This window comes from Rana temporaria, chromosome 1 (assembly GCF_905171775.1).
Source record: "Rana temporaria chromosome 1, aRanTem1.1, whole genome shotgun sequence".
Taxonomy (NCBI): domain Eukaryota; kingdom Metazoa; phylum Chordata; class Amphibia; order Anura; family Ranidae; genus Rana; species Rana temporaria.
Genome location: NC_053489.1, coordinates 497,316,317 through 497,330,531, shown reverse-complemented (window position 1 = coordinate 497,330,531; position 14,215 = coordinate 497,316,317). Strand labels below are relative to the sequence as shown.

Sequence of the window (14,215 nt, the reverse complement as noted above, 5' to 3'; positions counted from 1 at the left end):
TATCGGTTTTTTAACCATACGAAAAATTTAAAACAGGTTCTATTTTTTTTCACCGATGGGAAAAAAACTGATGGGGCCCACACACGTTCTGTTCGTCCGATGAAAACGGTCCATTTTCATCAGATGAACCGATCGTGTGTACAGGGCATTAGTGTAGACACTTTAGAGAAATATGCTTTGTTCATATATCATGTCGGATGTTTAAAATGACTTTAAGATTCCTTACTGGATAGAGAAAATGCTGAAAGTCTACATTGATGGTTATCATGAATGAAGAAATGATAAATAAGATATTGTAGAAAATGAGCAAATAACAAATTACACATCAATTCTGAACCACAAGGAATATCCAAGCAACATGTTTCTCCAAGTATGATCTAAACTTCATTCTGAAGCAGTCCCCAAACATGTGTATTGGCTATAAGTCCTCAGTCTGATTTATTTGAATGTGTATTCAAATTTCTCCTAGTGCAATAGCAGAGCTCTAACAATAGACATTTTGGAAGTTTTCCATTGTTGCCTATTTAACAACCAATAAGTAAAAAATTACCGCAAATAATATACAATTTCTTTGTTGCATTGGCTTGGAAAACTGCATAGTATATGGCCAATATAAGGATATGTACTAAAAAAAGTGAAATCTAAGCGTTTACACTTATTTTAAAACTATGTTTTTTGTACATGCAATTGAGACACAGTAGGAATGAAACGTTTCCAACTGTGCCGTTATTCTTACATGGACATGTCATAAACATATCTTTTGCTTTCTATATCTATATTTGGCTTCTTGTCTTAAATGATGACTTATTTAGAGCAATGTCCTTTGTTTCTCTTAGGCCTCAGCAACAATGTCAAGATAACTAATTAACTACCCTTCCCTCCATTCTTCCAAAAAGCTCTGATGACCACGCTGATAAATAGGGATGTATGCACACAGAAAGGCTGGAAGCACACACCAACGGTTATGAGGTAACTGCTTTATGAGAATATATATCTCTGGCTTTCAGGGGAATGGAAAGAAGTGATTTACCAGACTGTGTCTTCCAAGATGTATGAAGACATAGCTCTAATTATTTAAAGACATCTCTCTTTAACTTTCTCAGCTGTTTTCTTTCCAAAAGCCGATCCTATTGGCTCCTTACAAATATTCTGGTTCCAAGTCTGTATTATTCAAAATTAAGGATGAGCTCTAGTAAAGGTGATAGAGAAACTATGTGACTTCATAGGCTTTTGTTCCTGTAAAGTGAAGTATATTTGGATGAGATTTGGAAGTGCGATCTTGACCATTGTATTATTTTATGGCGTATATGTTTTAATCTATTTTGTGCATACCAGGTGAATTTATATACTGTAATTGAAGCCAAGTGAAGTTAACATGGCCAATTTTGAGTTGTTTACTAAGGTCAAATATGTTTTATTGCATAATTAGGATGAAGCTATGTGTGGTGTGAATTTTTTTTTTTTTAATACAACATTTGCATCAAAATTAATGTACCTTTGGTCCCAATTTTCACATTTTGGCCTCGTACACACCAGCGGATCTGTCCGCTGAAAACGGTCTGCCGGACCGTTTTCAGCGGACATGTCCGCTGCCGGATTTCTGTCTGATGGTTGTACACACCATCAGACAGAAATCCGCGCGGACACGATACGCGGTGACGTGGCCGCGACGATGACGCAGCGAATTGCGCGGCCCTGGAAGGTCAATGCTTCCACGCATGCGTCAAATCACAAGGGCTTTCGGCCGATCGGACATGTCCGGTGAGTCTGTACAGACGACCGAACATGTCCGACGGACAGGCTTCCAGCGGACATGTTTCTTAGCATGCTAAGAAACATTTGTCTGCTGGAAACTGTCCGATCCGCCGGACAATTGTCCGGTCGGCCGTACACACGACCGAACATGTCTGCTGAAACTGGTCCGTCGGACCAGTTTCAGCGGACATGTTCTGTTGTGTGTACGGGGCCTTTCATGATTAGCATGTAATAATTTTACACATTTTCAGATAATCTCATTGTAATTAAATATATATTCTTTAGGAGTCAATCATAAGACTAAAAAAAATGTTATTTTGAGTGATATGATATGCCTTAAACCTATGGAATATAGGAAACCATAAATATGTTACTGAACTAGTTTTAGGCTGGGTTCACACTTTTGTGAATTGGATGCGGGTTTCCCCGTAACCAATCCGCATAGCAGGAAATTGTGATTGGCTCTTTCTCTCCACAGCGGCTCCGGTGTGAATTGCACAGGAGCCCTGTGCGTCTTTTGGTCCATTTCAGGTTCGAATTCTGGCCAAAATTTGGGCTGAAGTTGGACCTGATACGGTGGAGACACACAGGGTTCCTGCTGTGAGCCTCTGTATTCTATACCCAGCCTTGGAGTCAGCTTTTCTAATAAGTTGTTTCCAGGTATCTCAAAACACTGTCAGGCTGGGGTTGAACATCAATTTCTGTGTAAGCCAATCAACCACGTTAATAAGCTATGATCAGATTAGACAGGTGTCCAAAAAGGTAATCTTTTCTCAACAAATGCTATAGTTTCCCAGCCATAAACATGTCCTAATACAGATCTGTATTATACTTTAATATTTGATAAAAGAAGATCCATTTACACTTTTTCAAATCTATGCACTTTAATTTAGTTTTAACTGAAGTATCATGATGTAAGTGTATCTACTCACCAAAAGGACAATGACAATAATATCCATCTACTCCACTTTGGCAAGATCCGCCATTAAAACAAGGGTTGCATTCACAATAATTAATAGCAGATTCACACAGTTTACCTATAAAAAAAAATAAAAAATCATAAATGAGTTTATCACAAATATATAAGTAGTTCAAAAGTCCTGCACATTCAGAAATGTAACATAATGCTATACAGTTACTGGTCAAGGCAAGTCTACTGAGCGAATTCATCATAAGAACTACTTCGGTTGAAGGGTTCCAGTTTCTACACTGCAGCCACTTGTATTTAGTATATTGTATATATTATATACACTGATATATCGTATTTAGGCTTATCACTAAAGGAGTAGAGAATGTTTATTTGGGGACAATTTTATAAAGTGAACGTAACATTTACCAAACATTTACTGCAGGTATATTAAATACTGTACTTTTAAACACATACACCAGGTAGATTTACCTGAGGTGAATGTTTGGTGAATGTCACATTCACTTCTTTATAAGTATCTTGTTTCTCTGAAAATAAGACCTACCTAAAAAATAAGCCATACTGTGATTTTCGGGGGGAGCGCTGCAATATAAGCCCTAGTTTAAAAGTGTTTTAAAATCATAAAATGCAGTTTATTGCAGTGTTACCGTATATAGTGTGAATTGTGTACCGTATGTTGCTGTGATGTATGTGTGATAAATGCCTTCTGTTCGGCGCTCAGCTTATACCCCAATGCTCTCCTTCTCTTCTCCCAGCTGTCAGCGCCAAGTAAGCGCCAAGCAGCGCTCAGCTGATCCCCGCTGCTCTCCTCTTCTCCCCCTTCCTTTACAATACTCAGAGCATGCCCTGGACTGCACCAGAAATCTAAGGTCAGTGCGGGAATAGAGGATTGGCAGGTCACGGTGCTGTAACAGGGTGTTCATCACAGATAAATTGCATTGTGTAATATGGTGCATTTTGGGATTTTTTACACCCACTTTTACTCAGTTCCACTGGCCTGACAGGCAGGGAAGGAGATGGTGAGAGAAGGCAGCACATGCCAAGCCCTACCCCGAAAATAAGCCTTACTGGGTCTTTTGTTGGCAAAATTAATATAAGACATGAGCTTATTTTCGGGGAAACACTGTATGCCTTTAGTAAAGTGAATGTTCCCTTAGCTTAGTGAAAAATGTGAAGCTGTGTTCACTTTAATCACAACACAACAACACAATATGCAAAAAAATCCTGCTTTAATGCTATTGCACATGATTGGGTATACAAGGTAAACATTCACTTTGCTAATTACTCATTCTGTAAGCTAGGTTCACACCTATGCATTTTTGCAGACCGCGTATGCGAAGGTACAGAAGCCTGTTCAAATGAATGGGCTGCTGTGCCTGCGTTTCCGCAAAAAAGGCGCATGCACGTTTTCAAAAAGGTGGCTGCAAGGAAATCATATGGTCTTTTTACCCAAGCATCTTTTGCACACGCACTGTGATTTTACATGCATGGGGGTGCCATTCAGAAGAAAGTCTTCCCAAAGGGCAAAGGAACAATCTGGCAGATACTCTAGCCCAGGGCTCAAAATTTCAAGTCCTGAGCTACTAGCCAGGCCTCAAGAGTTACTCGCCACCAGTTGCCCCACCTAATTCATACACTGCCCTGCGCCTAATTGCACCCGTAATCACGCCCTCGTAGATTATCTCATGGAATGACAATGTTTTATGCAGAATCAAGTTACAAAATTAAATATTACCAACAACAACTTTAACAAAATGGGACAGGGCACTGGGGGCAGACCAGAGGGACAGGGCACTGGGGGCAGATCAGAGGGACAGGGCACTGGGGGCAGACCAGAGGGACAGGGCACTGGGGGCAGACCAGAGGGACAGGGCACTGGGGGCAGACCAGAGGGACAGGGCACTGGGGGCAGACCAGAGGGACAGGGCACTGGGGGCAGACCAGAGGGACAGGGCACTAGAACTGGGTCTCTTCCCCATTCTCTTGCCGTCTCCTCTGCAACTCCCATCCATCCTCTCTTTCTCTCCCATTCATCTCATCATCAGGAGCCTGTGTGTGCGGCTCCACGCTTGCATGTCCCCACTTCCCCCTTTTATTGAGGCTGGCAGAGAGGAGAGGAGCTGCAGCACAGTGGGAGGGAGTACAATCCAGCGCTGAGATCCACACAACTGCACAGCCATTGACACCATAGCACAGCGCACACTGACAGCGCATAGCACACATTGAGACCAGTCTGTTCACAGTGCTCAGGCTAAACTGTTGGACACCTACATAGAGCACAATGAGAAGAAAACTGCACAAACTAGAAGGCTGCCGCTCTCATGTCAGTGCAACTTTCAGTAAGCGCTGCACCAGAGTGGTAATTTTTGCAATCCTCCACCTCACTCATTACTTTCTGCTCTCCGGCTACAATGGTCAGGGCCCGGGGGAGGGGGGCAGGCTCAGAGAGGTCATACTGTTGGGTCCCATGGCTTAATGAGAATTGTAAGTAGAGCACCTGTGTACTGCTCTGCCTGTGCGCGGCTCACCAGACTACTTTTCCCGAGCATGCACCTTTCCTCTTCGGCCGCCAATCTCATCGGGACTCTAAGTGTAGGCACAGATTGGAGGGAGATTGGTCATGCAGCCCTGTCATCACTCGCCCCCAGCTAAAATCCACTCGCCAAATGCTAGTAGGCGAGTGGAAATTTTGAGGGCTGCTCTAGCCCTTTCCTACTTTATCCAATAACAAAACTAAGTTTTGTCTGAAGCTGTGCTTTAAATATAAATGCAGTCAAGCACATCAGCAAAACAGCAATAAAGAAAGAAAAATGTATATATTATGTGAAGGAACAACTTACTACCTTAAAGATAAGTCCATCTTAAAATTGTCTGCTGGTTTTGGGGAGAGGCCCTGGCCTGAGACATAGCCAACTACTCTATGATAACAAGACTCCTTCTTTTGACCTGTAACAGCCAATCAGTTTTTTTTGTCAGTCTAATGCCGCGTACCACACGATCGGAATTTCCGACAGGAAAACCGTGGATTTTTTTACGACGGAATGTTGGCTCAAACTTGTGTTGCATACACACTGTCGCACAAATGTTGTCGGAAATTCTGACCGTCAAGAACGCGGTGACGTACAACACTACGACGAGCCAAGAAAAATTAAGTTCAATGATTCCGAGCATGCGTCAAATTGATTCCGAGCATGCGTAGGATTTTTGTGTGTCGGAATTTCCGACAGAAAATGTCCGTTGGGGCCTACACATGGTCGGAATTTCCAACCAAAAGCTCACATCAAACATTTCTTGTCCGAAATTCCGACTGTGTCTACGCGGCATAAGGCACCAGAAGGAGATTTCTTTACTGGAGTTCCTGGCTCCACTCTCATCACAGCACTGATTATGTTACTTAGCTTTATTACTGTGGAGATTTAATTCAGGGGGATGGAGCCAAAATATCAGGAGTTCACCCAAAACCTTTTGTATACAGTATAAGTGCCCCTATAGGCTTCAGCTGCATTTTACTGGGCTATCTAATTTACATGATTTTTTATACATTAATACTAACACATGCATTTCCATCTATAAAAAAATATATATATTACAAAATGAACAAAAGGGAAAATAAATTTAAAGTTTTTACATTTAAACCTTCACCAAAAGAATGTGATCACTAGATTTGTTCCTGCTCAAAAAGCCACATTTTAAGTGCGGATTTCCATCCTAAGTCCAGTTTATAAGATAATGACAATTCCACATGTTGAGAAATTTGCAGGCAATCAAACTGAATCATGAAGTGGACAGGGAATGTTTGAAGGAGTATGGTTCCGATCTGTCAAATACCTTCATCCACAGATATTTTAGCAACTAAATATGGTAAAACTTCAACAGCGAGGATTCATGTTGATTACGGAATAGTTCAGATATACAGACTAATGCATAAGCGTGCACAGATAATGAAGAGCTATATATTAATATTCATTGTACTTTCTGGTCTATATAAATACCAGGACAGTTTGACCTCTGGCTCACTCGCAGACAGCTGGGACTGTCTGACTTACTTAGTCATGATAGTTTCCAATTACATGCATTATAAACACAGACTATATAGAGTAACTGCACTATAAACAAGATGTTTAAGCTATATGCAATAGTGTAGCTACAGCCTAAGCTGCACAGGATAACTGAACTGCACTGCAATATAGAGGAGCTGGCTGCTAGATGAATACCTGAAGTTTAAAAAGGCCATGGTCTGGTTTTAGTTTGATTTAACCTGATAGCACTTAGATTCTGCCACTGATGAGAATGCAAATCCATGTTGAGTTACACAAGCAATGGATACAAACTGTAAATGAGTGCTGGCAATGGTTACAATTTTTTTGTACCATAATGTCTGGTACTGGAAGAAAAATGTAATGTTTTGCTTAACCTGGATGTTTTCAAACAGAATGCAATACAATTTTCAAGTCCTGCACACACATTTTCAGGGGTACTATTTATTAGATTGATTTACAAATCTGTCCACCAGCACCAGCAGATACATTGATTCTGAAGCTCGTTCTCCCTCTCCATAAACACAAATGTAAGCCACGCCAATTTAATCTGAAGAGGTTGAATCATACCTACACATAAAACTACCTTCTGGTATTTATAGGCACCATAAGGCTTGCCACGCTATGTTATAACATTTCTACAAGACACTAACTGCCTGGTAGGAATCATGTGAAAGACTCATCATTTATGTAGGATGAAATACTGAATCGGGAAACAGTACCTGTCAATGCAAAGGACCCCTGGAATAATGAGATTACCTGATTTACCCTATTTTCATGCTGGATAAATGGGAATGCCCAAAGTGTCTGATTTTTCATTTCCAGACAGGCAGCTCCCCAGAAACTATATTTAGGTACATCTATATTCATTCAATAATGGTAGGTAGACATGGGATAGGGTGTACATACTTCTGCTGACCCTTTCATCCAGTGGGAAAGGAGTGGGAAAGCAAGATCTCTGGGGACTAAAGGGTGGAATATCTCTCCCTTCACTACTGAATTTAACTTTACCTATATATTCTTTCACTTATATAATTCAACATTTGTATTTAACATTTAAGAAATGCAGACAATATCTTACCTGTAGAACCGGCTTTGCAGACACAGTTAAAGCCTCCTGGGAAGTTCTGGCAAATGCCACCATTTTTGCATGGACTAGCAAGGCACTCATTGATATCTCTTTCACAAGCTATTCCAGAAAAGCCATCTGGGCATCTGCAGGTAAATCCTCCCACTAGGTTGTGGCAAGTCCCTCCATTATGACATGGGAGAGGCAAGCACTCATCAATGTCAGTTTCACATAAGTTCCCCTCATAGCCAGGCATGCATTTGCATATGAAGGTTTGTAAAGGCTCATTTGCTACTAAAATTACAGGAATACTTTCCATGACTTGTATTGTTGGGCCCACTGCAAGTCTTCTCATGCAGCTTCCTCCATTGTGACAAGGATTATGTGCACATGAATCATGATCTACTGATTCGATCCATACTCCACTTTGTCGGAATAACACTTCTTTTATGCTTTCAAAAAAAGTACCTACTCCACTTGGATTAACATAATGATTGTTACTTCTTTTCACAGCTGTCATGACATATGTTTTGTTATTCTTTTCAAATACTCCAAAGACTTGTACTGCGGTTCCAAGCCCAGTAAGCTGAGAGCTAGCTATGCGTAAGAAGTGCAGATAATTATTAGTTAGAAAGTCTTTAACAGTTGGTATATTTACGCGGAGAAGAATACTGTTGTCAATTGTGACATTGCTAAATCCTGTAAAGAAAATGCGGATATTATTTGTGACTGCACTGTGTAAGCCATCACTGCTGTGAACTAAAAGGTCAAATGTTCCATCGGTAGATCTTGATTGTGAGTGAAGGTCACAACTGTCTGCTGGGATATTAAAGAGACTTGTAATGCCCGATGTTAGTGTACACTGAAAACTATCCAGAACATCAGGATCTTGAGGCTTGACGCTACCTAAACTGCCACCAGAAAAGAGGTTTCCATAATAATGAACAAAAATCTCAACAGTCCTTGATTCAGATGGGTTATCATTCTGGTCAATTACCTTAACATGCACAGTACCCGTGGAAGACATTTGTGGAAATCCAGAATCTCTTGTCACAACAGATAGGAAGAACTCACCGATTTGTTCCCTGTCAATTTCTCTGGTTGTAGTAAGGACTCCGCCGGGGCTAAGACTGAAATAACTGGTTGCTGGGCCAGTACTCAGGAGATAATAATTAAATGGTCCTTGATTTGGAGGAAGGTCCAAGTCTGTGGATTGCAGTGTCATAACATGAGTTCCAGATCTATGGTTTTCTTTGACTTCTCCTTGAGTGTTGATTAAAGTAGGTCCATTATCATTAATGTCTTCCAAGGATACTAATAAAGTTGCACTTCCTGTTGCAGAGGGTGTTCCTGAATCAATGGCTAGCACTGTAAGATTATATATAGGTGTGCTTTCCCGATCTAGTTCAGTAGTAACCGTAACCTGGCCAGTTTGGGGGTTGATTGAAAATGCACCCTTTTCATTCCCGGAGCCAATAAAGTAGGAAAATCTGCTCCAGCTAGGAACTGAATCAGAGTCATAGGCACTTACAAATGTAACATGTGTTCCTGGGGGTACACCTTCACTAATTTGTACATTATACAATTTCAAGCTAAAGACAGGGGGGTCATTAGCATCAAGCACAGTGATATTCACATTGACTTCATCAATATCAGCTCCACGAATGCTGCCAATATTTTTAGCCAGGACTTTTAATGAAATCCTTTCTTCTTTCTCTCTGTCTAGAAGACCAGATACATACAACTTCCCGGTCTTCTTTTCTATCTGGAAACCTTTTTTCCTGCTACTGCCAAAGATTAAGTAATGAACTTCCCCATCAATGCCTAGATCACGGTCACTAGCAAACACTTCTCCAACTAAAGTTCCTCGAAGGGCAGCTTCGGAAATCTCAAAATAATACATTTTTGAAACAAACCGAGGTACGTATTCATTTGCACCTTCTAGTTGGACAGTCACTGTCACAAAACTGCAGCGCTCCTCATCAGGAACATTGAAAGCTTTAATGGTCAGGTGGTAACTTTGTTTTGTTTCATAATCAAGAAATCCTTGAGTGGTGATCACACCAGTATTTGGATCAATTACAAAAAGGTCACTGTCTGATGACTGAATTGAATATGCTATTACTGCATTAGGTGAAGAGTCTGCATCAGTTGCATTCAAGCGCATAACCGTAGTTCCACTAGGTGCATTTTCCGTGACACTGGGCAAGTATTCATCTGCTTGAAAAACAGGAGGATTGTCATTCACGTCTTTAACATGCACTGTTACAACACAGTAACCTGTTTTAGCGACCCATCCTCCATCAACAGCACTTATGGTTAAGTCATGTTTTTGGCACACTTCATAGTCCAGGTTTCTGGACAAAGATAATGCACCTGTGGACGTGTTTATAGCAAAGAGACCAGATTCATTTCCTGCTGTTATGTTATATGTGATCACTCCATTCATAGATGTATCCCTGTCCCTCGCTGAAACCGTCCTGATAACTGCTCCCACAGTAAAACTTTCCAGGACAGTAATGCTTATGTGGCTTTGTGAGAATTCTGGTGTATGGTAATTTTCTTCCGTCACAGTAATGTTAACTATTGCCATAGAGGAAAGTGGAGGACTGCCTTTATCTTTTGCTGTTACTTTAATCACAAAGTTTTTATTCAAGTCCATCATTAAAGAGGCCGCAACACTAATCCAGCCGGATTCTTTATGGATGTGAAACTTTCCACCAAGGTTTTCCGCTGAATATTCCACTTGAGAATTGAGTCCAAAATCTATTTCATCAATTGCTGTAACCCTTATTAGTTTTGTACCTATTTTTGCATTTTTGGCAACAGGACTGAGGTATTTACTCTGCAAAAATCTGGGAGGATTGTCATTGCTGTCAACGATGTTAATTGATATTGTTGTTTCACTCATAAGAGGAGGGCTACCTCGATCAGAAGCACTTACTATAAAACTGTGCCTGTTAATATTAATATTACCAGAGGTGTTGGGGTTTTGGTACTTTAGGTGCTGCTTATTAAAAATTTCCCCTGTAGAGGCATTAATTCGAAAAAACTCAGACTGAGATTTAATGAAAAAATATACCTGACCATTGAGACCTTCATCTGGGTCAGATGCTGAAACTTGGGTGATCTTGGTTCCAGGCTCAGTAGTTTCTGGAAAATTTAGGTAATATGATGGTTTACTAAATCTCGGAGCATTGTCGTTGACATCAGTCACAAATATGGTCACATCTGTGCTTACAGTCCATCCTGAATCATGAGCAGAGACTCTAACAATATGGCGATCGTTATCTTCCCTGTTTATCGGTCTACTTACTGTAATCACACCGGTGCTAGGGTTAATATAGAAAGGCAGACTCGTGTCTGCAATTGTATATCTGCTGACTGCATTTGCACCAGAGTCTTCATCTGAAGTTGTAACCTGGGTAACCACATAGCCCAAAGCTGCATTCTCTGGAACAGATGCACTGAAGATCTGAGAGAATCTTGGAGCATTATCATTATCATCTAAAACATTAATGATAACTTTAACAACTGAGCTCTGTGGAGGATTCCCTTTGTCAGAGGCTCTAATAGTTAAAATATGTTGAGAAACTTTTTCACGATCCAACATCCTTGTGCTTCTAATCTCCCCACTGACTCTATTTATACTAAATAAATTATCTTTGTTCCCATCAACTATGACATATTCCACTTGGCCATTAGATCCACTGTCCTTGTCCTTTGCAGTAACTGTAAGTATTTTGCGTGGAGAAAGGTTTTCCATAATTTCTGTTATAAATGGGTCCTGTTTGAATTGTGGCACGTTGTCATTGATATCTAAAACATTTACTTCTATCTTTTGGTAGGAGGAGAATGGAGGGAAACCCATGTCTCTGGCTTCAATCCACAGAATGTATTTTGAAATAGTTTCATAATCCAATGGGTTCTTAATGTAAAGCTGTCCATTTAGTTCATCAATATGGAATGTATTGCCAAAATTACCACTGGAAATATAAAAAGATAATGCTCCATCCCTTGTTGATGATCCAAAAACAGTTGTTACTAATGTTCCCACTTCTTGATTCTCAGGAAATGCAAAGATTTTTTGATCAGCTCTTATCTGTGGAAAGTCAGCTTTGTTAGCAAACCTCACGGTTACTGTGGTAGAATCTGACTTGGAATTAACTCCACCGTCTTTAACTTGAACAGAAAATGTAATCTCAGAAGCCCCCTCTAGTGACTCTGCTGTTCTTATAGCACCTCTTAGTGGGTCTATGAGAAACTTGTCTGCATGTCGACCTTTCAAGGAAAAGTGAAGCTCTGAATTGGATCCAATATCTTCATCAGTAACTGTGACAGCAAACACAAATGAGTCTAAAGAGAAGAAGAAAAAAAATAAGATTATAACAAATGTAAGAGAATACATACATACAAAGGGTATCTCTAGCAAATTTTGTTTTGTATATTTTAATAGGGTGGGGACAGGTTAAACATCCTGTTAGTTTATTTTTTGCTCTCTTTTGGGAAGATTTCTCCTCACTTCCTGTCCTAGAGACAAACTAGGAAGTGAGTCTGTACAAAGTGAGGGGAATGCCCCTCTTAGACATTTGTCACAGGAACAAGTATCCCTATTGAAATGAGTAAAGAAACAGGGGAGTGTATACACTGAGGACACAGTAAACAAGATAGACAATGCAGGCATCAGCTTCTGTCAATCAACTTGGTAGGAGGAGGCAGGATCAGGGAGTGGCTTGCCACTCTAGGCTTTGGATATATCTGTTTCTGTGTAGGCACATAGCATAGACTGCAGTTCCAGCCAGGAAAATGTATGCAAGGGTTGAATTATTGGACCCTGCGAGTGGACTGAGCTACTGTAGGACAACAGCTAGAGAAGAGCACATTTTGACAGATAGATTGCACAGCAACCACAGGCTTGGGATGAAAAGCCATAGTAAACATGGTAAATGTTGAGGCCCGCCACATTATATGATTTTTAATAACACTTCAAAGTTCCCTGAATGATGAACTACTTTAACTACTTTAACTACTTTACATACATCAATACATTACATATGGGACCAAAATAATAGCATATATTTACCTGCAGCTGCTGGTGATGGAATATGGGTGACATATGGGTGATGTAGAAATCTTGGCGGGTTGTCATTTACATCAAGAATGTTCACTGTCACACTTGTTGAACTTGATAAGCTTGGTGATCCCCCATCAGTAGCCATAATGAGCAGTGTATAGTTGTCCTTCGTCTCTCTATCTAACAATGAACTACTTATTATTTGTCCAGTAGAGGGGTTAATTGTGAACTGGGAGTTACCACCAACCAGGCTGTATCTAAAGAAAAAAAAAAGTTAAAATTACCTTGTACAGAAGCTTTTGATATAATCAAACAAAATGTTGTTTTAGTCCAGCTACGATTATATTATAGCACTTGCTACAAAGAAGAAGAATCCCCGAGACAGATCATTAAATTGAGTAAATCTGGGCAAGCTCATTAAACTGTAGATATTCCAATAATGAATACTTGTCCAAGATGCAGATTTAATGTTCTATTAACAATGCTTTTGCTTCAGACAAACCACTATGATCATTTTAAATGACTTTAATATTACAACCATCACTGCTAAAGCCTGGTGCTTAATAATCTGCATCCAAAATAAATAAACTCCTTAAGATAAATTAAATACTAAATATAGGTTTGTAATAAACAAGTTTATGGTCGAAAGAACTATTATTTTAATTATTTTTGTGGGAAATGAACCATTGGATGTAATACAAGACAATTAAATTACTTTGGAATCTTCAGAGAACTTAAATGACTTACTAGGAAAAGAACATACTGGTACCTACAACCATTATCACAAAATGTACATTTGTGTTCTACTTAAAAAAAAAAAAAATGTTTCTCTCTGTACAAAGTTAATCAAATATTATTTAAGTGGAACCCTAGGCTAAAATCGAATTCACTATTTAGTCCATTTATGTAAAGTAAAACTTCACTTAAAAAAACCCCACTACCCTTCCTAGCATTCTAACCTAAATTAAATTCTTCCACCCCCACCCCAGTGTTACTTAATGATCCAGGACAGGGGCAACCTCCTCCATTTTTGAATAACCTCAAAACTATACTATTCTTCAGCTCTGGCACACTTCATCGTAGAGCGCTAAATAGGCACCTGAGAGAGTGGGTTGGTAGAGTGGGGTTTTAGTTTAGGGGGCTAGGGGGGGCGGGTTTTTTAAAGTGTTGCTCTGAGAGTTCCACTTTAAGGCTTTATACATTTGTACCAAACATAGCACACAACATACTCTGTTTTTTGAAGCTAGAAGATTCCCTATGTAGTAACCCCTGTTAAAACACAAGACTTAATGACTACTATTGGGTTGTTTTGAGTTGTCCATGCACTCAGTAGGTAGCACTTAGCTTGTCAG

General features: G+C 40.0%; 1 protein-coding gene across 1 annotated transcript in view; it reads right to left on the bottom strand.

Annotated features, from left to right (window-relative positions):
* The window catches only part of FAT4 (FAT atypical cadherin 4), a 333,341-nt gene that overhangs the window by 44,071 nt on the left and 275,055 nt on the right, over window positions 1–14,215 (bottom strand). The window contains exons 8-10 of the mRNA XM_040330646.1: window positions 12,873–13,120; window positions 7,802–12,145; window positions 2,688–2,792 (exon numbers count right to left, since the gene is read on the bottom strand). Coding sequence (XP_040186580.1) covers window positions 2,688–2,792; window positions 7,802–12,145; window positions 12,873–13,120 — 4,697 coding nt within the window. The remainder of the gene's footprint in view (window positions 1–2,687; window positions 2,793–7,801; window positions 12,146–12,872; window positions 13,121–14,215) is intronic.